This window comes from Macaca fascicularis, chromosome 8 (genome assembly GCF_037993035.2).
Source record: "Macaca fascicularis isolate 582-1 chromosome 8, T2T-MFA8v1.1".
Classification (NCBI taxonomy): Eukaryota; Metazoa; Chordata; class Mammalia; order Primates; family Cercopithecidae; genus Macaca; species Macaca fascicularis.
Genome location: NC_088382.1, coordinates 108,755,376 through 108,782,195, shown reverse-complemented (window position 1 = coordinate 108,782,195; position 26,820 = coordinate 108,755,376). Strand labels below are relative to the sequence as shown.

Below are 26,820 nucleotides of genomic sequence, written 5' to 3'. Positions count from 1 at the left end.
TAGCATAGCATCTAGATTGATGAATCTTTCCAGAAGGTTTTCAATTTGCTTTGCCCAGGTCTTTCAGAAGAATCGCTATCTATGGTAGCTATAAGCCTTACAAAATATATTTCTTAAATAATAAGACCAGAGTCAAAATTACTCTTGATCCACAGGCTATGGAATGAATATCATGTTAACGGCATGAAAACAACGTGCATCTCCCTGTACATCTTCATCAAAGGTGTAGGGTGACCAGGAGCATTGTCCGTGAGTGCTAATATTTTAAGAGGCGTCTTTTCTGGGCAGTAGGTCTCCACAGACTTAAAATATTTAGTAAACCATGCCGTAAACAGATGTACTATCATTAGGCTTTATTGTTTCATTTATAGAGCATAAGCAGTGAAGATTTAGCATAATTCTTAAGGCACTTTGGATTTTCAGAATGGTAGATGAGCATTATCTTCAACTTAAAAAGTCACCAGGTACATTAGCCCCTAATGAGAGAGTCAGCATCTTGCCCTCTCACCCAGGCTGAAGTGCAATGACCTGATCTTGGCTCACTGCAACCTCTGCCTCCCAGGTTCAGGCAATTCTCCTGCCTCAGACTACTGAGTAGCTGAGATTACAGGCACACACCATCACGCCCAGCTAATATTTTTGTATCTTTAGTAGAGATGGGATTTCACCATGTTGGCCAGGCTGGTCTCAATCTAATGACCTCATGATCCGCCCGCCTCAGCCTCCAAAAGAGCTGGGATTACAGGCATGAGCCACCGTGCCCGGCCGCCTTTTGAAGTTTTGAAGCAAAGCATTGACTTCTCTCTAGCTATGTAAGTCCTAGATGGCATCTTCATCCAAGAGAAGGTATTTCGTCTACATTCAAAATCTGTTTAGTGTAGCCACCTTCATCAATTAATTGAGCTAGATATGGATAACTTGCTCTAGTTTCTAGGTCAGCACTTGCTGTTTCACCTTGCACTTTTATGTTATGGAGATGGCTTCTCTTACACTTCATGAACCAACCTCTGCTAGCTTCAAATTTTTCTTCTGCAGCTTTCTCAAGTCTCTCAGCATTTACAGAATTGAAGAGAGTTAGGGCCTTGCTTTTCATTTAAGGGAATGTTGTAACTGGTTTGATCTGCTATCTGGACCACTCAAACTTTATAACAACAATAAGGCTATTTCACTTTCTTGTCATTCCTGTGTTCACTGGAGTAGCACTTTTAATTTCCTGGAGACTTTTCCTTTCAATTCACAACTTGGCTGTTTTGCAAAACAGGCTTAGCTTTCAGGCCTCATCTTGGCTTTTGACACGCCTTCTTCACGATGCTTAATTATTTCTAGCTTTTGATTTAAAGTAGAGTTATGGGACTCTTCCTTTCACTTGAACATTTACAGGTCATTGTAGGGCTATTAATTGGCTTAACTTCAATATTGTTGTGTCTCAAGGATTAGGATAAGGGAAGGAGAAGGGGGAACTGGTCAGTGGAGGACCCAGAACACACACAACATTTACTAAGTTCACCATCTTAAATGGGTGTACTTCTTGGTACCCGAAAAACAATTACAATAGTAACATCAAAGAACAGTGATGACAGATCACAATGCTAAAATAATAATGAAAACTTGTGAAATATTGGGAGAATTACCAAAATATGACACAGAGACACGAAGTGAGCACGTTATTGAAAAAATGGCACCAAAGCTTTGCTTAATGCAAGACTGCCACAAACCTTCAATTTGTTAAAACACACACACACACACAATATTACTATGAAGTACAATAAAGTAATGCATGATAAAATGGCATATGTCTGTATATAAAATAAATTGTCCTTGCATCAATAAATTAACATGAATTAAATAAAGGTGACAAAAAAAAGTTTTAAGCCCTCTTTATGCCTCATTATGCCTCACATAAATGCTCCCTTCAAAAAAGCATGAGTCTTCAAAGCATCCATATTAAACTGAGTGCTCTTTCACATTGCTTATAAAAATTACCATCAATGATAAGTAAAATCATTCAAAAGTTATAATTAACTATTCATTTATAAATATCAAGCTACTAATCTCACAAAATTGAGAAATCTTTAAAATAAGTATATTTTTATTACTTATTTTAATTTATTGGAATAAATAAATCTTATTTCTTATTTAAATCTTACCTTTTAGAGTACTATTTCTCTGAAATTACAACATCAAGAAAAAAGAAACTTATGTGATGATCCCACAGCCAAACCCATGCTAACAAACAAGAAAATTCACTTTTCATACCTTAAGATAGCAGTGTACATAACAATAATGAAGCAGGTTATCAGAAGGCTGAGTAAGGCTGCTGACCACATGCACCAACTGTTCAGCATACATCGGCACTGAATGTTCCACATTAATTTTATCCACCAATATTCGAATGGATGGCAAAGGCCGAAGAGACTGGAAGTTTGTAGTGTTCATGAAGTTACTTGAGTTCTAGAAAATAAAAGTGTTCGCTTTATATTTTAAAAGTTGAGCAGTGACTGAGTTGCAATTCCCTCTATACACGCTTCAGATCTGCACATTTGCAGTGATATCCAATCAATCTAGAAATGATGCCTTTCTACAGAACTCTCTTGCCATAACCAAATAACAAATGTCTTTCTATATATATTAAATATGTCCCAGACTTCAAAGAATGCATATTTTTTGCAAATTTATCATTGCCCTTTCAGTTCAAGTTTTTTTTCTTTTTCAGTCAACTAGAATAGTATCACTACATGCCTCAGTATGATGAAGATATTGTATTAAGCTTAATTATTCCAAAATGTATCTATATATCCAAGAGTCAGCATATTTTATTTTAATCTCTTTTATTCACATTTAGCTGACTAAGGAACTAAATGGACTATCCCACACTATGTCAAAAACATTCACCATAAGCAATGTTTGCAGGAAAGAAAAATTCCTGATCTGTACCATATCTACTAACAATACACATGTTAAGGGCTCACAAAGTCCTAAGAATCTTGAGGATGGCACAGTATTCTCAGTTTTACAGAATCTTTCTGAGCTTTCAAATAAATACAGGTAAGTTTCAAGATGTCCAGCGTATGTACGCTGAGTGGCAAATGACCCATCCTAGAACTCACTCACTCACTCCCTTAAAATGCTCTACCTGTGGTTCTCAATGAGGAACACCATGACTTTCCATCCAGAAGAATAAGAAAAAATGCAAGAAGAGCAGTTTCATTGCTTTGTCTGTCTTTCATTGTTACAATAATATTGGCCTTTAGCAGGTATTGGCCAAAGATGGTAAATGCTACATAATAATTCTCCAATCCAAAAAACCAAAAGTGCCATTACTGAGAATCACTGTGCTTAAAACTAAGTTGAAAATACAATTCTGATTTTTTACTCATTACCAATAATTTTAAAACCACCATTTATTTAGGAATTACGTTGCTTTTTTAAGTGATTTTCTTTGGGATTACTAAAAATAACACAGAATAAAGCACACAAATCTGAAGGTTAGAGCTGAATGAATTTTTACATCTGTAACCACCACCCATCTGAAGCACCCTACAAGGCTGTGCCATGTCCCTTTCAAGGCAATACTAAATCCTCAACAGACGTAGCTAATCACTTCAATCGCCACAGATTAGTTTTCTCTTTTCTTGAACTTCATATAAATGAAATCACATGGTATATAATTTTTCACTCAAGATTACACCTGTGAGAATTATCTGTGTTGTTCTTTCTTTCAGTTCACACTTTTATCATTATGAAGTGGCTCTCTTTATTTCTAGTAATACTTCTTACCTTAAAATCAACTTTATCTCTTAGTAAAACAGCCAGGCTATCTTTCTTTTGGTTAGCATTTAAATGGTATATTTTTTCCATCCTTTTCCTTCAAACCTGTATCCTTACATTTTCCAGTTTCACAATTTAATTTGGTGCTTTTTTTAATGGATTGAGGTCTCTCTGGAAATCTTCCACCTTTTTGCCTTTTTCCTTAAGCAATTAACCATAAAGTCCATGTCTAACAACTCTAATACCTTAATCATCTCTAAGTCTATTTATATTACTGATTTTTTATATTTAATTCAATTGGTTCTATTTTTAGTATACCTCATAATTTTGTATCAAGCAGATAACATCATGGATAAAAAATTATAATGGCTTTGATAATGCTATCTTCCCCTAAAGTAAGTTAACTATTATTTGGCAAGCAAACAGAATACAAGTATATCATCATGGTCCTATTCAGGACTGGAATTAGGCTTTCTTAGACTAATCTATTTCAATCTGTATTTATTCCTACGGTGTGGCCCTTATGAGGTCTCAAAGGAAGGCCCAGGTGCTAACGTGGCAGTGCCTGAACTCTAATTGCAGATGCACAGTACCATGCAAATAGTCAAATTTATACTTTGCTTTCTGCTGCGTTTCCTGAAGTCTTGCATTACACACGGGCAGCTTAGGAACTAGCCAACAATCTAAATGAAATTTTATACAAATTTGTGGGCTGCCATCTGAGTAAGGCCTCCTTGTTAGCATTTTTCCCTTTGACAGGCATACTGGAAGACCAGACATGGCGAACAAAAGAATCTCTAAGCTTGAAGGTATCTCAGTAGAAATTGCCAAAACTGAAAAGCAAACCCAAAAAACCCCAGAATATTTAAGAACTGTGGGACAACTACAAAAGATGTAACATACACGTAATAAGAATTCCACAAAAGAAGAAAAGAGAGAAAGAAATGGAAGAAACATCTGAAACAATAATGACTGAGAGTTTCCTCAAATTAATGTCAGACACCAAACCAGAAACCCAGGAAACTCAGAGAACACCAAGCAGGATAAATGAAAAAAAAAAAAAAAAAAAAAAAAAATCCCACACACAGACACATCATTTTCAAATCATAGAAATCAAAGATAAAGTCCCCCAAAAAAATCCACAGAAAAAAATACATCTTACTTATAGAGGAGCAATGATATGAATTACACTTGACCGCCACTCAAAAATGATGTAAGCAAGAAGAGAGTAAAATAAAGTATTTTAAGAGGAAAAAAACCTACAAACCTAGAATTCCATACTCCATGAAATTATCCTTCAAAAGGAGAAAAAAAGACTTTCTCAGACAAAAAAAAAAAAAATTCAGAGAATTTGTTTCCAGTATATCTGCCTTATTAGAAGTGTTAAAAAAAATTCTTCAGTGAGAAGAAAAATGATAAAGGTCAGAATTTCACATCTATATTAAAAAAAAAAAGCATCAGAAAAGGCAAAAGGTAAAAAAAAAAGACTTTTAATTTTTATTATTCTTAATTGATCTAATAAATTTGGTCAAAATAATAACAGTAATATGTATTTAATTATGTATGATTGTGTGTAGCAGGCTTATGAATGCTTACATAAAAGTAAAATGAATTACAGCAATGATACAAGAAACAGGATGGCAGAATTAGTATTTCTTTTACTATAAGAAACTCTGACTACCTGTAAAGTGGTATGGTGTTATTTGAAAGTGGACTTGAATTAGCTGTAAAAATATAATGCAAATTCTAGGACAAACACTAAAAAGAAGTATAACAGGTAGGTTAATAGAGGAGAGAAAATCAAATAATATGAAATGCTCATTTAAACCACAAAAGGCCAAAAAAGAGTGGAAGATAAAATCAGGAACAAATAACAAGGGCAAAAACTAGAAAATGGCAAGAAGTATGGTTGATATTAGTCCAATTATATCAATAATAACTTCTTATCAATGGTCTAAATGCATCAATTAAAAGACAGATTGTCAAGGCAGCTAAAGATACAAGACCCAACTATATATTGTCTACGAAAAAAAACCTACTTTTTTAAAAAAAAATTTCATATGTACTTATTTGAGACAGGGTCTCACTCTGTCACCCAGGCTGGAGTGCAGTGGTGCGATCATGGCTCACTGCAGCCTCAACCTCCAGGGCTCAGGTGATCCTCTCAACTCAGCCTCCCAAGTAGCTGGAACTACAGACACACACCAGCATGCCTAGCTAATTTTTGTATTTTTTTGTAGAGACAGGGTTTCACCCAAGTTGGTCTCAAACTTCTGGGCTCAGGCGATTAGTCCACTTCTGCCTCCCAAAGCGCTGGGATTACAAGCATGAGCCACCACACCCAGTCAAAACCCACTTTAAATATGAAGACATGTGTAGATTAAAAGAAAATAGAGAAACACATACCATACTAAAACTAATCAAAAGAGAGTGGAATGGCTATATTAATTTCAGACAGAACAAAAATCAGACCAGGGAAAGCAATCAGAGATAAAGAAGGGATTAAGTAATGATAAAGGTGTCAATTCTGTAAAAAGACATCGGTCCCTAACATGGATGTGCCTAAAGACACAGTGTCAAAATACATAAAGCAAAGAGTGATAAAATTTCAGGGAAAAAACTCGACAAACCCACTGTTTTAGTTGGAGACTTCAATATCCCTCTATCAGATATAATTAGTTCCAACAGACAGAAAATCAGTAAGGACATAATTGAATTTATAATCAACCAGATATAATACACATCAGTGGACTGCTTCATACAGCAACAACAGAGTACACATTCTTCTAAAGCTTACATAGAATAGTCACCAACACAGACACATTCTAAGCCATAAAACACACCTAAACAAATTTAAAAGAAATCATACAATGTCTGCTATCAGACCATAATGGAATTAAACTAAAAATCAGTAACATAACTAAAAAATGTCAAAATATTTGGAGATTTAAAAACATACTTCTAAAGAACACAAGTCAAAGAAAAAATCTCAAGAGAAATAAAAAATACTTTGAATTAAATGAAAACAAAAATCCAACTTATCAAAATTTGTAGCGTGTAGTGAAAGCAATGCTTAGAGGGAAGTTTATAGTATTGAGTTCATATATTACAAAAAAGGAAAATCTAAAATCAATCACCTAAGCTTACACTTTAGGAAATTAAATAAATCCAAAATAAGAAGAAAAGAATTAAGATCAAAACAGAAATCAATGAAATTGAAAACAGAGAACAGAATCAACAGAGAAACAAAACCAAAAGCTGGCTCAATAAAAATCAGTATAAGCCTCTCTAGCCAGGTTGAGAAAAAGAGTAAGAGGATACAAATCCTAATGTTAGAAATGAAAGAGGAACATTGTTACGAATTCCAAAGACACTAAAATGATAATTTTTAAAATACTAAAGACAGGCCAGGTGTGGTAGCCCACGCCTATAATCGCAGCACTTTGGGACGCCAAGGTGAGCAGATCACCTGAGGTTGGGAGTTCAAGACCAGCCTGACCAACACAGAGAAACCCGGTCTCTACTAAAAATACAAAATTAGCCAGGCATAGTGGCGCATGCCTGTAATCCCAACTACTCAGTAGGCTGAGCAAGGAGAATCGCTTGAACCCAGGAGGCAGAGGTTGCTGTGAGCCGAGATCATGCCATTGCACTCCAGCCTGGGCAACAAAAGTGAAATTCCGTCTCAAAAAAAAAAAGAAAGAAATACTATAAACTCTATGCCTACAAATTTGATAACCTAGATGAGATGGACCAATTCTTAAAAGATACAAGCTGATGACCTTGGGTATAGTGATGACTTTTAGATATAACACCAGAGGCACAATCTATAAAACAAAGAATTGATAAGCAGGACTTCACTAAAATTTCAAAATTTCTGCTCTGCAAAATACAAGAAAATTAAAAGACAAGCCACAGATTGGGGGAAAATATTTGCAAAAGACCTATCTGATAAAGGACTGTTACCCAAAATGTACAAGGAATCCTTAAAATTCAATATTAAGAAAACAAACAACTCTTAAAAAATGGGGAATAGATCTGAAGAGATACCTCACCAAAGAAGATATACAGATGGCAAATAAGCATATGAAATGATGTTCCACACCATATGTCATCAAGGAAATAAAACTAAAAACAACGAGACACCATTACACATGTCTTAGAATGACAAAGAACCGAAGCACTAGCAACATCAAATGTTGGTAGGGCTGTGTAGAAACAGGAACTCTTATTCACTCCTGGCAGGAATGCAAAATCATACTGCCACTTTGGAAGACAATTTGGCAGCTTCTTACAAAACTAAACATACTTTTAGCATACAGTCCATCAATCACACTCCTTGGTATTTACCCAAAGGAGTTGAAAACATGCCCACACCAAAACTTGCACATGGATGTATATGCCTGTTTTACTCACAACTCTCAAAACTTGAAAGCAACCAAGATGTCCTTCAGTAGGTGAATGGATAAGCAAATTGTGGTACATCCATAATGGAGTATTAGTAAGTGCAAAGAAGAAATCAGCTATCAAGTCATGAAAAGCCAAAGAGGAACCTTAAATCCATATTACTAAGTAAAAGAAGCCAATGTGAAAAGGCTACATACTATATGATTCCAACTATATGACAGTCTAGAAAAGGCAAAACTGTGAGGAAAGTAAAAAGATCAGTGGTTGCCAGTGGTTAGGGAGAAGAGATGAATAGGCAGAGCACAAAGGATTTTTTGGGAATTGAAACTACTCTATGTGATATTGCCATAGTAGATAATTATACATGAGTCAACACTCATAGAACATAAAACACCAAGAGTGAACCCTAATATAAACTGTGGACTCTGGGTGATAATGATGTGTCAATATAGGTTCATCAATTATAACAAATATACTATTCTGTTGAGGGATGTTGACAATGGGGGAAGCTATGTATGTGGGGGGGTGAGTTTATGAAAAATCTCTGTACCACTTTCACTCTGCTTTGTGAATCTAAAACTACTCTAAAAAATAGTATCTATTTAAAAAAATCAGATGATAGCAAAAACAGAAATGATAAAATGCAGACATATTTTAATTGTCTCCAGTGAAATTTTCTCTACATGATCTCTTAATCATAATACACTGCCATACTTTATGAGTGGCCAATAGGGAGCAAAAATAAAGTTAATGCATATAGTTAATTCCCTCACATAACTTCTTCTTTACAGTTAGGACACTTTTTATTTCTATGGTCATCACTATCAGCGGACACCAACCTTTTTGGCATCAAGGATTAGTTTCATGGAAGACAATTTTTCCACAGACAGGAGAAGGGGTATGGTTTCAGAATGAAATTGTTCCACCTCAGGTCATTAGGTATTAGATTCTCATAAGGAGTGCCAACCTAGATCCCTTGCAAGCACAGGTCACAGTAGAGTTTGTGCTCCTATGAGAATTGAATGCCGTCGCTGATCTCACAGGAGGCACAGCTCAGGTGGTAATGCTCGCTCACCCACCACTCACCACCTCCTCTGAAACTCGGCTCCTAACAGGCAACTAACCAGTATTGGTTCACATCTCAGGAGTTGGGGACCCTGATCATTATACGAACATCAAAAGAAATATATCCCAAAAAAGACAGATAGGCCGGGTGTGGTGGCTCATGCCTGTAATCCCAGCACTTTGGAAGGCTGAGGCGGGTGGATCGCCTGAGGTCAGGAGTTCAAGACCTGCCTGACCAATATGGTGAAACCCTGTCTCTACTAAAAATATAAAAATTAGTCGGGCGTGGTGGCATGCGCCCATAGTCCAAGCTACTCAGGAGTCTGAGACAGAAGAGTTGCATGAATCCAGGAGGCGTAGGTTGCAGTGAGCCGAGATTTCACCACTGCACTCCAGCCTAGGCAACAGAGCAAGAGTCCGTCTCAAAAAGCAAACAAACAAATAAGGCCTTGTATGTATAAGTTAAATTCAGAAAGCAACACATTGTACATGGACCATGAACAAATATTAAGCATTCTCAACAATTATGGCAGACATCACTCAGTTCCTAATACATGCAAAATAGTTTACATACATTATTTCAATGAATATTTAAAATAATCCTAGGAGCTAAGTACTGTGGTGGGACTGGTCTGTACCAGCATCCTGATAATGTTATACAAATCCATGCCATGAAGGCAATACTCAACCACAGCAGATCTTGGTAGAATATCCTGTGATACCCTGAAAACAGAGGATAATATGTGGTCTTGTGAGGAGCTGCTAAAAGAGCATTTCTCATTCACCTTCCCATCTTGAGAGAGGCTGCCATGAAACAGTGTCTCATCAGCATTCCTCATTCAGCTGAGTTATGGGCTTTCGACGTATGCTAAGCTACACCACTGCTTAGCTGCAGTATGAAACTGAATTGTTGCCAACAGGGTGCCCCACGATATACCAATAGAAGTTATTTGGCCCTTTGGTTACAGGTTGTCCTATGGAAAAAGGGACAGGGGAGCTTGCACCATTACTGACTTTGCTTCTGCTGTCTATGTAAGTAATAAACTGTCTGAATCTAGGCAGGCTGACAGTTTTACTGGCTAAAACTAAAATAGTCAGTCTGCTTGAAAAAATATAATTGTTCTCTTTCTGAGAAGAGGAAAACAAGGCTTAGAGATATAAAGTAATTGTCTGTGGCATTATAGCTGGTATACGGTCTGACTTCTACACCCATATTCTTCAACATTTCTTTATACACCCTCTCAAGCTCAAGTTTATTTTATTAAAAATATAAATTTAAAATTACATTTTAAAAATTAACATAGTTAATTTTTAGTTCATAGTTACATTGCTTTTACTTCATCATGGATAACTATATAAGCAGACACTTCTATCTTTTTCTTTTTTTTTTTTTGAGACAGGGTCACACTGTGACACCCAGGCTGAAGTGTAGTGGCGTGATCATAGTTCACTGCAGCCTCAAACTTCTGGGTTCAAGCAGTCCTCCCACCTCAGCCTCCTGGAGAGCTGGGAATACAGGCATGTGCCCCCATGCCTAACTTTTTATTTTATTTTATTTTATTTTATTTTATTTTATTTTATTTTATTTTAGAGACAAGGTATTGATTGCTATGTGGCCTAGGCTGGTCTCAAACTCTTGGCCTCAAGTATGTATCCCACCCCAGCCTCCTGAATTTCCAGGATTACAGGCTCAAGCCACTGTGCCCAGCTGCAGATATTCTTTCAATAAATGACAAAAAAAAAAAAATCCATATATGAGGGGAAAAAATATAGCAAATCACAAAATATACCTTTTCTCCCATAATGACAGGTAGCAAATGGTCCAGCAAGTTGAATTCAGCCATGGAAATTGTGCAGGTACATTTGAGGAGAGTAACACTTGTATGTCGAGTAGGAATATATTCCTCTAGAAAAGCTACCTCTTCAGGATTCAGTATTGTTTCATTTTCATCCTTAATATCTAAAATTAAAATGATAAAAACTTAATAAAGAATATTTTTAAATAATTAATATTCTTAAACAACTAAAAAATGAATTAGTTCTCCAAACTATAAGGTCAAATCCTGTTTTTCTTTTCAACAATGAAGCAGGTATAAAACAACAAGTTACCTTTAACAAATGTAAGTTACACTATTCTCGAATGTAAATGTATGTCTTCGTTATTTAAAAATTCACCAGTTTTTTATTTTAATATATCTTTAAGAAATCCCCATTTTCTTTCTTTAAAAGAATAACAGCTTTTGGTCATTAAAATATCATTGAGATAATGAAAAGGCAAGACACAGACTGAGATAAAATATTTGCCACAGACGGATGGGGAGGGGGAAGATCCAGCTCCATGAGGGACTTGTATCTACAGCATATTAAAAACAAAAATAAAAAACCTTCTAAAAAGTGTTAAGAAATAGACAATCTCACACCTGTAATCCCAGCATTTTGGGAGGCTGAGGCAGGTGGATCATCTGAGGTCAGGAGTTCGAAACCAGTCTGGTCAATATGGTGAAACCCCATCCCTACCAAAAATACAAAAATTAGCCAGGGATGGTGGCAGACACCTGTAATCCCAGCTATTCAGGAGGCTGAGGCAGGAGAATTGCTTGAACCCAGGAAGCAGAGGTTGCAGGGAGCTGAGATCACACCATGGCACTCCAGCCTGAGCAACAGGAGAAAAACTGTCTCAAGAAAAAAAAAAAAAAAATTGACAATCTTTATTCTGAGATTGTGTTTTTCTATAATTTCACATTAAAATATTATTTATCTTATAAAAATAGACAATAAATGGGCAAAAAAGACTTGAATAAGCAAAAGATGGTCTATCCAGTGGCCAAAAATGATACCTAAAGCTGGTGCTCAATGAGCCTAGGGTATTTGGGGTATAAATAAGTATAATAAGTAGGGGAAGGCATCCTACTAGTGTAGATCGCACTATTGCACTCCAGCCTGGGCGACAGAGTAAGACTTCGTCTCAAAAAAAAAAGAAGTATGTGCCTGCATTGAGGCACTCGATATCATTAGACATCAGGTAATTGCAAGTAAAGTCACAGTGTGATAGCACTACATACCTACTAGAATGGCTAAAATGGAAAAGACTGGAGAATACTAAGCATACAGCAAGCACACAGAGCAAAGGTCAGCAAACTTCTTTAAAGTGAGCCACCATGCCCAGCCAGTGGTTTACTCCTGAGGTCAGAATAGTAACCAGAAGAGGACACAATGGAGACTTCTGAAGTGCTGGTAAGTTTCTGTTTCTTAAACAGTTAGTTACATAGATGTGGCTAAGTTTGCAAAATTCGGCTGGACACAGTGGCTTACGCCTGTAATCCCAGTACTTTGGGAGGCCAAGGTGGACCTTGGACGGATCACCTGAGGTCAGAAGTTCAAGACAAGTCTGGCCAACATGGCGATTCCCCATCTCTACTAAAAAAAAAAAAAAATTAGCCAGGTAAGCACACCTGTAATCCCAGCTCCTCAGGAGGCTGAGGCAGGAAAATCATTTGAACCCAGGAGGCAGAGATTGCATGAGTCAATACTGTGCCACTGCACTTCAGCCTGGGCAACAGAGAAATCCCTCACAGACTGTGTAGGATAAAATGTTAGAATATTATCCAAACGTAGAAAGGAGTATGAAAATTTGCTAAGGTGGCATAAGAGAGACATGTCATATTGTAAGTTATACAAGAAGGAGAAAAAAACTGTTCGAACAATTCTTAAGTTTATTCAAAGAAATAAAATGGCTTAATTTTGAATATTCCTTTTAAAATTTTTTCATTTCTCTATACATTTATAACCAACAGTAAGAGAATGTTTAATGTTTTGACAAGAATTTCTAAAGATTGTGCAACAACTTAATTCTTCACACTGATAAAGATCACTTTGCACGATCTTTTTATAGTCCCAAGCCATCACGGCAAGTGAGGACTGCACGTATATTAAAATAAAGTCAGTTAGAAGGTTCTTTATATACATCACATTTTTGAGATGACAGACTGCTTCAAAACTTCAAATACAGATTACACACACACACACACACACACACACACAGAGAATACATCTACTGTGGCAGAGATTGCTAATTGCCCAGGAGTATTCATTTTCTCCTTCTTTCATTTAGCAATAAAACCCTCTGGATTCGAGTCAGGTATATGGACTCCTCCTAGAGATTACCTTGCAGTTAGGTGCAGGCACATGTCACTATTTTGGTCAATGGGATGAGAATGCCATGTCCTTAAAATGAGATTAGACCAGGCGCGATGGTTCACGTCTGTAATCCCTGCACTTTGGGAGGCCAAGGTGGGTGGATCACTTGAGGTCAGGAGTTCAAGAGCAGCCTGGCCAACATGGTGAAATCCCATCTGTACTAAAAATACAAAAATTAGCTGGGCATGGTGGCAGCCACCTGTAATCCCAGCTACTCAGGAGGCTGAGGCAGGAGAATGTCTTGAACCCGGGAGACAGAGGTTGCAGTGAGCCGAGATCGTGCCACTGCACTCCAGCCCGGGCAACAGAGCAAGACTACTTCTTAAATAAATAAATAAATAAATAAAACTATATACCTTCCTTTATGCTCTTGTTCCCCCTTCCTCCTGATTAAAATTACACACTGTAATGGTGACCCAATAATTGACCATGTATATATGGCATATCTCTGGGGTTGGCAGAACAATAAAACAGAAGGAATCTGGGTCTAAGACAATCCCATAAAACAGTCTCCCTGGAATAATGACCAACTTGGACTTTTACATGAGAAAAATAAATAGTAGATCTATATTAAAAGAATCAAGGGCCAGCACAGTGGTTCATGCCTATAATCCCAGGGCTTTGGGAGGCCAAGGCAGCATTATTTGAGCCCAGGAGTTCAAGATAAGCCTGGGCAACATAGTAAGACTTCATCTCTACAAAAAAAAAAGATTAGCTGGGCATGGAGGTGCACATCTATGGTCCCAGAAACTCAGGAGGCTGAGGCAGGAGACTCACTGGATTTTAGGATATCAAGGCTACAGTGAGCCATGATCACACCACTGTATTCCAGCCTCGTTGACAAAGCGAGACCCCATCTCAAAACAAAAACAAAACGAAACAGCCAACCCAACATTCCATTAGAGATACATGTAAATGAAAGTTATAATGAGGTTATTTCTAACCTAAGCAAATGTTCCTTCAAAACCAAAATGAGTAACTTCTCCCTCCAATATAAAGGTTTACCACAGAGTTACAGTAATTAAGTCAGCATGGTACTGACAGTGGGAAAGATCATAGGTCTACTAACTGAAAACAAACTAGAGGACTGAGAAACAGACCCACACAAATACGCTCAATTGATTTTTGACAAAGGTACAAAACCAGTTCAGTAAAGAAAGGATGGTGCTGGTGCAACTGAAAATTCAAAGACACATAAATAAACCCCTATCTAAACCTCACTCCTTAAGTAAAAAATTAATTCAAAGTGATGACATACTTCAGCATAAAATGAAAAACATTAAAACTTTTAGATTAACCCAATTTTTTAAATGAGCAAAAGACATATGCAGTACACTGAAGAAATAAAAATGGCAGATAAGCACATAAAAAGATGTTCAACATCATCAGCCAATAAGGAAACACAACTTTAAAACCACAATGAGATGGCAGATTGCTAATTAAAACTACACATCTATCAGAATGGCTAAAATAAAAAACAGTGACAAAACAAAATGCTGGGAAGATGTAAAGAAGCTGGATCACACAGTCATCATTGGATAGGGATGTAAAATGGTATGGCCACTCCTGAAAACAGCCTGGTAGTTTCTTGAAAAAAAAATAATAAACATGCAACTACCCTATCACCCAGCAATTGCACACCTGGGCATTTATCCTGAAGAAATGTTCACACAAAAACCACTACACAACTGTTCAGAGCAGCATTATTTGTAATAGCCCCAAACTAGAGTAATCCCAAATATTCTTCCATAAGTGAGGGAATTAACAAACTGTAGTATATGTATACAAGGGAATACTACTCAGCTGGAAAAGAAACAAACTACTGATACATGCAACAACTTGAATGAGTCTCCAGAGAATTATGCTCAGCAAAATAAGTCAACCTCAAAAGCTTACATACTGTATGATTTCACTTATTTAACATTTTTGAAATGATAAAATTTTAGAAATGTTATCCCTAGCCCCTGGAAAAGAGGGAGGAGAAAGGAACATGGTAGGGAAGTGGGTGTGGTTGTAAGAGAGCAACATGCCAGATCCTTGTGGTATTGGAACTGCTCACTTTCTTGACCATGGTAGTGAACACACAAACCTACAAAGGTGATGAAATTGTATACAACTTAATACACATACACACAAATGAGTACAAGTAAAACTAGGAAAATCTAAAATTTTTAAATGAAAACATATGCCAACCATACTATTTACTATTAAAATAATAAGTTAATAAGAAGTTAATATTAAAATAATAAGTTAAACTTACCAATGACTTCCCATCACATTTAGAATAAAATCCAGACTACGTGGTCCCTAAAACCCGACAGGGTGATTGATGTCTACTTCTATGACTTACAAACATTTATTGTGCTTCAGCTATTCTAGTCTGTTTGTATCCCTGTATACTGCCAAAACTGTTCCTACCTCAAGGCTCTTGCACTTGTCTGCATAAAACGCTCTTTTCACAAATACATGCATGATTCACTCCCTTACATCATTCACAAGTTAGCTCACATATAAACTCTCCAGAGAAAACTTTCCTAAAGTCCCTACTAAAACAGCTCTCCCCTCCTTCTGTTTCAAGCACTCTTCCTCAAACTTTTTTATTTTTCTTCTCTAGTATTTATCAATGACTGAAATGATATTTTTACTTGTTTACTATTTGTCTACCCCGTGAGGATATAAGCTCCATGAGACCAAAGGCTTTGTATGTCTTGTTTGCTATACTATCCTAGCACATAAAGAACATCTGGCACAGGGTAGGCATTCAAGTAAGGTACAATAAACGAATGCATGAATGTGTCAAGCACTTACTGTACACTGTGTTAAGTGCTTTTACATGCACTATCTCATTTAGTGCTCAGAACAATCATTGGAAGTAGATCCTATCAGTGTATCATTTAAGATAACAGTAAAGTTGCTGGGACAAAAGTAAAGTAATAGAAATTTTAACAAAAAGAGAAGCTTTTTTTTTTTTTTTTTTGAGACAGGGTCTTGTGTTGGCCAGGCTGGAGCACAGTGGCACAATCACAGCTCACTGCAGCCTCAACCTTTCAGGCTCAAGCAATCCTCCCTCCTCGGCCCAGGGACCACAGGCTCATGCCACCACACCCAGCTAATTTTTTTTTTTTTTTAATCTTTTGTAGAGACAGGGTCTTGCCATGTTGTCCAAGATGGTCTCAAACTCCTGGGCTCGAGCAATCCTCCCGCCTTGGCCTCCCTAACTACTGGGATTACAGATATGAGTGACCATGCTCAGCCCTTATTTCTTTTGTGAAACAATCTGAGTCTAAAGGATCCAGGGCTGACATGGTGCCATCACAGTACTGAGGACCTAGGTGCTTTTTATCTTGCTACTCTATCATCCTCAGTATGCAGCTTTAATTTCAGAATCTAAAATGGCAGGTCCAGCCCATATCATTGTATTCACTTTCCAGCCAGAAGAAAGAAGAGAAGAAAAGGCAGGCATGCTCTTTTGCTTTTAAAGTCATGGCCCAAAACATCACATAAAGTTCTGCTCCCATCCCAGTAGACAGAACCTAGTCATATGACTATCCCTTAAATGTATAGTCTTTATTTCTGTTACAGAAATTTCTATTACTGTGAAAAAAAACTGGATATTGAGGAGACAATTAGCCATCTCTGTCACAATAACTAAACTTACTATGGAGACAGAGAAATGAAATATCAAAGATGTTAATTAAATTTCTTAAGGATACTAAGAAGTGAGGGTCAAATTTTAAACCATAGTCTGACTCCACAGGGTGAGTTCTTCATTATGTTATACTTCCTCATTACACTATTATGCTCTACTCTAGAATTGCTTTACTTCTATAAAAAGGAATTTGTATTTTATGAAACGATGACAACCACAGCTATCTACCATGTAGAAAAAATTAGTTGTACAGCAATTTTTTTAAAACCAGTAGTGCCTAAGTTTTCTTGAATGTTAAATTTGTGTGTTTAGAGCCCAACTTTATATCTGGCTCCTTACAATCCATTAATGTGAAAACAAAATAGTCATATTTACAAGTATCCACTAGAAAAAGTTTTAAAAAGGTATAGCAATAAAATACTGACACACACTGGCAAATAAAGTACTTGTGCAATAACTTCCAAATCTTGACCTCTCCAACTTCTACACACAAGTTTATTCCTTAAATAAACAGCTACATATATCAAAGTCCTTGCAAACAGGCAAATTACACTAAAAAGGTAAAGTTAGCAAGACAACACAAATTGCATTATATAATTATTCAAAACAAATGGCAATAGATTCAGAATTAATCCAGAAACAAACCTGATTTTAGCCTGCTATATGGTTCGTATTCATGTTCCAAGGCACACACAATCATTTTCAAAATCCTATGCACTGCACTGCTATCCAAACGAAAATCAAGAGGACCTATAACAAGGCTTTTGGTGGACTTCTCCTGAACTGTTCCCAAATCTTCACTTTTCCCTGAAGAAAAGTCTTGTTGATTTGTGGAACCTAAAAGAAGTCAAAATTTATATTTTAAGCATCAATTGGATATACCAAGTATATATTTTAAGATCACTCTTATCTCATTTTTATGGCTTATAGCCTAACGCCTTAAAACAAATTCCCAATCAGCTGCATACAGACAGCCCGGCCGATGTGTATTTCTTTATGCATATAATAAATTACTGATAAAAAGCAATTCATTAAATTAAAAGTTATTCCTGTTATTTAATATTATAACGAGCAATATAAAATCAAAACTGTCATTCTTAGAAAATTATTCTGCAAAACCTAATTGACTTGTATCTAGTAATTCTATACACAACATGCATTGACTGAGAGGGTATACTTTGGAGGAAACTCCATTTTACTAATTTACCTTACAAAGTCTATTGAAAATTGGGTTATTTAAGTAACATGATCACAGGGTGCCTTAAGAGTTTTATAATGACCATGGAAATGAACAGTAGGTATTACATGCTTTGAACTTTTCCTAGAATAAATTCATTATGGCAATGTTCCATGGTACAGAATCCTACTTCCTGGATTCCCCATCTCCTCATACACTGTTTTCTAAATAAGATATTAGCCCCACCTATAGGCATGTGTCATTATCTAACATGTACAACCTCTTATATGAGAGTTTTTTTGTACACATGAATCCATTATTATAAGTGATAAAAATGATTTTTAATTTATAATGCATTTTGTGTATTCAGACAAAAAGAAGAAAGATTTTTCCAGGATTTAATTACCTTTAGAAACTAGAAAGGCCTATTTATACACAAAACTTTTATATCTATATCTTCTCATACTTTTATACAAAAATACATTTCCATTATTTCATGCAAAAGAGTATAGTTCAATCTTTAGTCTTCATCACATGAACAAAAATTAATTAGATTTTTTTTTTTTTTTTTTGAGACAGAGTCTCAGTCGCCCAGGCTCGAGTGCAGTGTGGCATCATCTCAGCTCACTGCAAGCTCCACCTCCCGGGTTCACGCCATTCTCCTGCCTCAGCCTCCCTAGTAGCTGGGACTACAGGCGCCCACCACCACACCCAGCTAATTTTTTTTTTTGTATTTTTAGTAGAGACGGGGTTTCACCATGTTAGCCAGGATGGTCTCGATCTCCTGACCTCGTGATCCACCCGCCTCGGCCTCCCAAAGTGTTGGGATTACAGGCGTGAGCCACCGTGCCCAGCCAAAATTTAATTAGATTTATTACTCACATATTTTTAACCAGATGACTCAGTGCAAAGATTATTTTAAAGTTTGACTACGTAATACAACTAAAACTCTGTAAGCCCACAGATTTAAATGTCACATCAAATAAAACATACAATGTTAATCTTATACATATTTTAAAAGATGTATGATCAATACTGACACATTAGGAATTAGGTATAAATAACTTACAATTCACATCAAAACCATTACTTTTCATAGCTGAAACCATTACATTTCTAGAGTTACGTGTAAGACAGAATGAGGTAACTTAAAGATAGAAGAACTTCGGTTACAAATCAAAATATTCAAAAAGCAAGAAAAATGCCCTGCTATAGGTCCTTTAGGGATAACAGGCTTCCTAAACAATGTCACTATATAAAAAGACTCTTCTTTTAGACACCAAATTGTCTCTAAAATAATAGAGGCCAATGCTCCCCATAATGAAAACTGAATATAATGCAGTTTAAATTTAGATACCAATGGCTTGTCTGAAATGTAAAAACATAACTGGCTTTTAGCCATATATTTTCAGCTATTTACTTGTGCCCACCTTTCATGCATCTGGCCAATCCAGCTCCCTGAATGTTTGGCTGCTCTTATTAAGAGTCAAGACTCTCTCAACTCTTGCCCTTCAATTCAATAACTTAATTGTTTCAGATTTATCTCCTATTGTATCTCTAAAATTGGTTATCTCTAAAATCTTCCTATTGTACATTACAATTTCAGCTATCTACTTTAGGGTCCATAACATCTGTAATAACCCCCTTAAATAGAAAAGACTAGAAAGGTAGTCATTGCAACAACAAATATTTACATAATTATATTAAGAACAAATATTTCAATTTAGTTTTTAAAACATCACTTGCTTTCAAGTACCATAAAAAAATAAAATAAAATAATTGTCAGAAAATGCTTATCTTGTGGAACACAAGGTTCAAACTTTTACTGGTGTCTATAAGAAGCTCATGGGGAAAAGATGTTGATTTTTCCAGAGTTTCAGTTGTAAACAAAAATGACCACATAAAGTATACTCACAGAGAATAAGGAGGAGGAGGAGGAAGAGGAAGGGAAGAAGGAGGGGGAGGAGGGGGAAGAGGAGGAAGGGGAGAAAGGGGAGGGTGGGAAGGGGAGGAAGGGGAGAAAGGGGAGGAGGGAGAGGAAGCAGCAGCAGCAGCAAGAAGAAAGGAGGAGGAGAAGGAGGAGAAGAAGAGAAGCAGCAGCAGCAGCAGCTTATCATCAATGTGAAATAGTAGCACAGGAAACTTAATCTTTATTTATATGCCATAGTATAATGTGAACAAGGTACTATTATATCATTTATTACAAGAAAAATAAATAATATAAGCTTCCTTTATTACTGTATTTACTAGTTTCTTTTCTTTCTTTTTTTTTTTTTTAATTTGAGACGGAGTTTCACTCTTGTTGCCCAGGCTAGAGTGCAGTGGTGTGATCTCAGCTCACTGCAATCTCCACCTTACAGTTTCAAGTGATTCTCTTGCCTCAGCCTCCCAAGTAGCTGGGATTACAGGCACATGCCACCATCCCCAACTAATTTTTGTATTTTTAGTAGAGAAGGGGTTTCACCATGTTGTCCAAGCTGGTCTCAAACTCCTGAGCTCGTGGTCTGCCCACCTCAGCCTCCCAAAGTGCTGGGATTACAGGTGTGAGCCACCGTGCCTGGACTAGTTTCTTACATTAATTAGAATACTATCATGAACTTACTTAAAATATACAAAATCAAATCCACCTTCAAACTATCAGGATTCACTACAAACTTTGTAAAAATATTGACTCAGTATGTGTTTAGATATTTACTTAGATAAAATTTAGGGCACTTTTTGATAATGTAGACCATAGAAACAAAAAAAAAAAGTTGTCACAAAAAAACAAGAGTTTTACATAAAGTTTTTTTTTTAAGTATTTACAAGTATCCTCTTATAGGAACTCACTGCTTTTCCTAGTTCATTAATACTTAAAATTCTACGAATTTCTCGTTTCAGGTAAGCCAAGAAAGAAAGAAATATCAACAGAAGGCTGGGCACAGTGGCTCACGCCTGTAATCCCAGCACTTTGGGAGTCCAAAGCGGGCGGATCTTGAGGTCAGGAGATCGAGACCATCCTGGCTAACACGGAGAAACCCCATCTTTACTAAAAATACAAAAAGTTAGCCGGGCATGGTAGGGGGTGCCTGTAATCCCAGCTACTTGGGAGGCTGAGGCAGAAGAATGGCATGAACCTGGGAGGCGGAGCTTGCAGTGAGCAGAGATTGCACCACTGCACTCCAGCCTGGGCAACAGAGCAAGACTCGGTCTCAAAAAAAAAAAGAAAAAAAGAAAGAAAGAAATATCAACAGAGTAGTTATGAATGTAGGCTCCAGAGCTGGATAGGTTGGGTTCAAATCCCACATACTATGCATGACCTTGGTCCTTGTTACTTTACTTGTATTGGGTTTGCTATTTCCTCATCTTTAAATGGGGATAATTTTACCTACCTTATAGGGATATGAGAATTAAATAAGCTAATACTGTAAAACAGAGTCTTACATTTAAAATCAATAAAAATTAGTTATTATTATCACCATGATCATCATCATCCTATAAGTAAATATGGATTCATAATGAGAAACATAAACATATAAACACAGTTACCTAAAAAGCAAGCAATAAATTAACAATTATTTGAATGAATTAACATATTTTAAAGTATATTTGACATTCACAAATTAACAGTGGAATTTTATTATTTTATTGTTTCCACCCTCTCCCCCCCAAAAAAACTCAGCTTGCAAAATTAAGAAAGTAGATGCATAAGTGGCAAACCAAAAGCAAGACAGTGGTTCTCACAAATCTCAAAACAGCAGTCTCCTCCAGTAAAGGAGGAAGAGTGTGGTAGAAAAGAAACACATAGGAGGCTTACTGGATACTAACAACGTCCTATTTCTTGGTGTGCATGGAGAATACACAGGTGTTCAAATTCTTTGCTGTTCTGTACATGTGTAATATTCCAATATTTTGTTTTAAAAGTTAAGGACTATGATATCTGTAACACTGTATACTATTCATGGAAGTGAAAAATATGAAAAACCCCAAAGTTAACAAACTACTGGCTTATCAGAAGTAATATATAAACAATCTAACAAACATAAATCATGTTTCTATCTTTTAAAAACTGCAGGAGAGGCATATATACAAATAAAGATGTTCTGTGCTAGGTTTCCTTTGCTTGAAAGGTGACTACTAGATATTCCACCTCCTCACAAGATATGGAATCCACAGCACATGCATAAGACATTATATTGAACAAGAGGAAACCTACCAGCTTACAAGTGGCAACTACAACACTATAATAATTTGCAACACTATTAGAACATAAGACTTCTGAGTTGCACTTTCATATATATAATTAGCTAAGGAATATTCACACTTCAATGCCCACAGTTATGTCAAAACTCATCTTTCCCTCCGAAAATTTTCCTTTCTTATCTAGCTTTCTTAATAGTTATCACTATCCACCAAGTAACTCAAGACCAGAATCTAGTAAACTATTTAAATTTTGTTTTTAAATAAATCAATGTCAGCCCCATGAAAATTGTCAGCAGAGAATTAAATCCTGTGATTGCAGTAGAAACTATAGGACTACAGTGAAAGCAGGAAGACCAGTAAGAAAGCTTTAGAACCTAACTGGGTGTGGTGGCTCATGCCTGTAATCCCAGCACTTTGGGAAGCCAAAGTGGACGGATCACTTGAGATTAGGAGTTCAAGTCCAGCCTGGCCAACATGGCAAAACCCCGTCTCAACTAAAAATACAAAAATTAGCCAGGCATGGCAGCACATGCCTGTAGTCCCAGCCACTTAGGAGGCTGAGGCATGAGAATCGCTTGAACCCAGGAGGCAGAGGTTGCAGTGAGCCGAGATCATGCCACTGCACTCTGAGCAACAGAGCAAAACTCTGTTAAAAAAAAAAAAAAAAAAGGCCCGGGCGCGGTGGCTCAGGCCTGTAATCCCAGCACTTTGGGAGGCCAAGACAGGTGGATCACGAGGTCAGGAGATCCAGACCATCCTGGCTAACACGGTGAAACCCCGTCTCTACTAAAAAATACAAAAAACTAGCCGGGCGAGGTGGCGGGCGCCTGTAGTCCCAGCTACTCGGGAGGCTGAGGCAGGAGAATGGCGTAAACCCGGGAGGCAGAGCTTGGAGTGAGCTGAGATCCGGCCACAGCACTCCAGCCTGGGCGACAGAGCAAGACTCCGTCTCAAAAAAAAAAAAAAAAAAAAAAGGCTATTAGAACCTAGAGATGATGGTACCTATGAACTAGATGCTAGTCCATATGGTAACAGTGATACCACTGTTATCATCTGTGGACCAGATGGCTAGGAGCGAAGGAAAAAGTGTGTCATGATGACTCCCAGGTTTCTGGCTTGAGCAACAAGAAGATGATAGTACAATTTTCCAAGAAGAGAAGCCTAAAAATAGAGAAGCAGAGGTAGTAAGTGGTCACAGGAATATTTATTAATAACTCAATTTTGGACAAAATCAGTTTTGAGATAACCGAGACAGACACAGAGGTAAAAATGTCAAGTATGCATTGGATATTTAATTCTGAATCTTAGAGAAGTTTGGACTAGAAAATGCAAATCTGGGTATCAACAACATATGGAAAGTACTTAAATCCATGGAAAAGAATGAAATTACCTTGGGAGAAAGTTTAGGGAAAGAAATTAAGGATTGACCGACGAAAACATCAACATCTAGAAACCATTCCAAAAGCAGAAGCCAGAAAATTACTGCTCTTTCCTTCTTTCCTCATCAAAAACAAATTTACTTCAAGATCAACTCTGAGAAGTTTCGACCTCTCAAGCAAAAGCTGTCATTTTTTTTTTTTACCCACACTTCTTCTAGTTCTCTATATTACTCTTCTTAGCAAACTAAATTATAATCATTTACTTAAATGCCTAGTTCAACACCACCTATTGGCTCCTTAGGAAATGTTTTGGTTTTCACTGTATTCATCTGTAGCTAACATATCACCTAATATACTGAAACCATTTTTTAAAAACATGAAAAATTCACCAAAAAAAAAAGTGAACCTATCTTCACTAACTTTTCAACATAAAAAAGACTGAAATAGTAAGTACAACATTATATGTTGATATAGAAGTAAAAAAAAAAAAAAAGGAGAAATTTTTTAAATGTCATTTATTTCCAAAAAATATAAAATAAAACAATAATAAGATACATAATAAAATAACACAATCTATGCATCTAAAGTCTCTGGAAGATTTTCTATTTTTCTGATTGATACAACACATTCTTTTTAATTAAAAATTAGTACCACCTTCAAAATGTATTTAGAATAGAAAAGGTTTATTCTTTTTAAAAATGTAATGTAATATAAAATTTGATATATCAGAATCATAATATATGGTACATATGAGAACCAATTCTAATAGGTTATATAAAATGTCTTCAATCAGCTATATAAAGAATGGATTTGAAATGACAAGAATCTAAGACAATTCTAACGTGACGCTAAAATTAAACCACTCCTCAAAGCACTAGAGGTAAATCTTATGTAGCAGAGTACAACCAGTCAAGGACGAACTGATTCTGAGGAAGGCTTTGTTTCAGTTGTTCAAGAAATGACAAACATAAAGGAAAGAAGCCAATACCTTTGCCACTAGTGTTCTCCATTGTATACAGGTAATCCATATAAAAAGCCCCAAACCGTTGCATTCCAGCTATCTCAGTGTATGTCTCCTGTCAACGAAGCAATGCAAACAGAACAAACATTGTATAAAAGAAACTTTTGAGCTTAAAGCTTGATAGGTTAGACACATACCCTTATATAGAATGTATAACAACACAAAGGATTACCAAAAGAACAGAGGTTATTCTAAGAATTTACTTCTAAGAAAGGTAATATTACATCTATTATAGACCACACAAAAAGCACATCCATAATTTTATGAGACATTTTGACCACTTTATTAATCACATCTAGTTAATAAATAACTACAATAGACGAGATAGTACACTCCTGACCTTTATCACTATCACTAAACTGTCTAATAATGTATACTCTCAAGTAGAATTAATCCTTAAATACTTCAATACACTTACATGAAACAATTCAAACACTAAAGATATACTAAAATATTCTAAATGTATGTCAACTATGCAGGTCAACATTAAGTATTTTAACAATGAAAGGAAATCTTGGTAAAAAGGAGTAAAATGTAAATTATCCTATTGCACTAATCTTCAGGTAATTATCTGAATTTTTAACTGATTTCATAAATGTATTAATATTCCATAAACATATTAATATATTCTTACATTTAAAAAATACTAAGAAACATACATAGTATAAGGGTAAATTCCTCATTTCTTCCCATCAATCCCACATATTAAAAGTAACAAAAATTAACAGCGGTAATTCAACATGTTTCTTCCATGATTATTTTTGAAGCAGGGCATAAATAAGCAAAATATGTTTACATACTAAATAAAAGTAAAGATCTCTGTGCACTCCTCAAACATTTCTACATGTACACGCTGTATAAATGCACTCTAAATGTTTTAATAAACAATTAGCATTCAGAAGGTATTATTTGAAAAGAAAGCTAGAAATCACAAGTATTCACACAACATGTCCACCCAAACATAGCGTAGAATTTGGTTCAAATATATATTCTCTGACCTTATGATGAGTTGAATCCAAGATAAACTCTGCACGAGTACCATTATTTTCTGGGCTTCGGTAATCAAACAATGAATTTGTAAGGTATGTGAAACCTTTAGTACTCAAATTTTCACCACAAATGAAGAAACAGGCTTCCTGAAAACAAATGCAAAATTTATAACATGAAGAAAAACCATTAGCCTGTTAAACAAAATAAAACCTTGATTTTATGATGCCCATTTACCAGTCAAAAGAAATCACTAAAACAGAAAGATAAGAAATGCTGCTACTCCATTTCATTGACTATTTTGGCTAAGAATATTTTAACAAACCAAAGGAAACTCCAAATAACTGCCATAAACAAAAAAGAAGAAACATTCATGAATTAGAAAGTAGTTGGAACTACTGTCCGGGTGTCAGGTGCTACCAACTTTCTAAACTCCCCTGAGCTGTATAATTTCTTGCAGGGGAAACACAGGGAGAAATAGTAAAGCTCCTCTCTCAAGCCTGAGATATATATAGTCTAACAGATATCATATGGTTAAACACTTCAATAAGCACTTAATTATTCCTATATCCTATCCAAAAAAGGGTGGAGGTAAGGGACTTACAGTTTCACTTCTATTCATATTCTCTTCAAAATCTTTAACACCCATAATTCCTTTAAGGCACATGGCTCTGCAACCAACAAACCCAATCTGGCAATCAAAGAAAGGTTCTCCCATCATAAGGGCCTATAAGAGGAAAGGAAATATTAGAACTAAGAAATTGAATTTAATAAAAATGTTAGAGGATTTCCTCTTAGAATCTCTAAACTAGTTAAACATCTTTAGAATTATGTCATTTCTAAATTTATTCTATACTATTTATTTATACTATCTAAGGGATAGTAAACTCTATTAAAATAAGAAACATCTTCCTTGTATTTTTAAATATACTACATCTGATAAAAACACATACTTATAAAATATTAAACAAAGAACATAATATTTAAA

The 26,820-nt window shown here is 36.0% G+C and overlaps 1 protein-coding gene across 31 annotated transcripts in view; it reads right to left on the bottom strand.

The window, feature by feature from the left end:
* The window catches only part of VPS13B (vacuolar protein sorting 13 homolog B), an 857,597-nt gene that overhangs the window by 717,729 nt on the left and 113,048 nt on the right, over positions 1 to 26,820 (bottom strand). For all 31 annotated transcript variants that reach the window (XR_012416560.1, XR_012416558.1, XR_012416559.1 and 28 more), the window contains 6 exons: positions 26,437 to 26,559; positions 25,844 to 25,981; positions 24,813 to 24,900; positions 17,732 to 17,923; positions 11,031 to 11,200; positions 2,257 to 2,451 (listed from right to left, as the gene is read on the bottom strand). Coding sequence is in view for 27 of the 31 variants with exons in the window: in XM_073999176.1 (XP_073855277.1) it covers positions 2,257 to 2,451; positions 11,031 to 11,200; positions 17,732 to 17,923; positions 24,813 to 24,900; positions 25,844 to 25,981; positions 26,437 to 26,559 (906 nt within the window). In the remaining 4 variants the exon portion in view is untranslated. The remainder of the gene's footprint in view (positions 1 to 2,256; positions 2,452 to 11,030; positions 11,201 to 17,731; positions 17,924 to 24,812; positions 24,901 to 25,843; positions 25,982 to 26,436; positions 26,560 to 26,820) is intronic.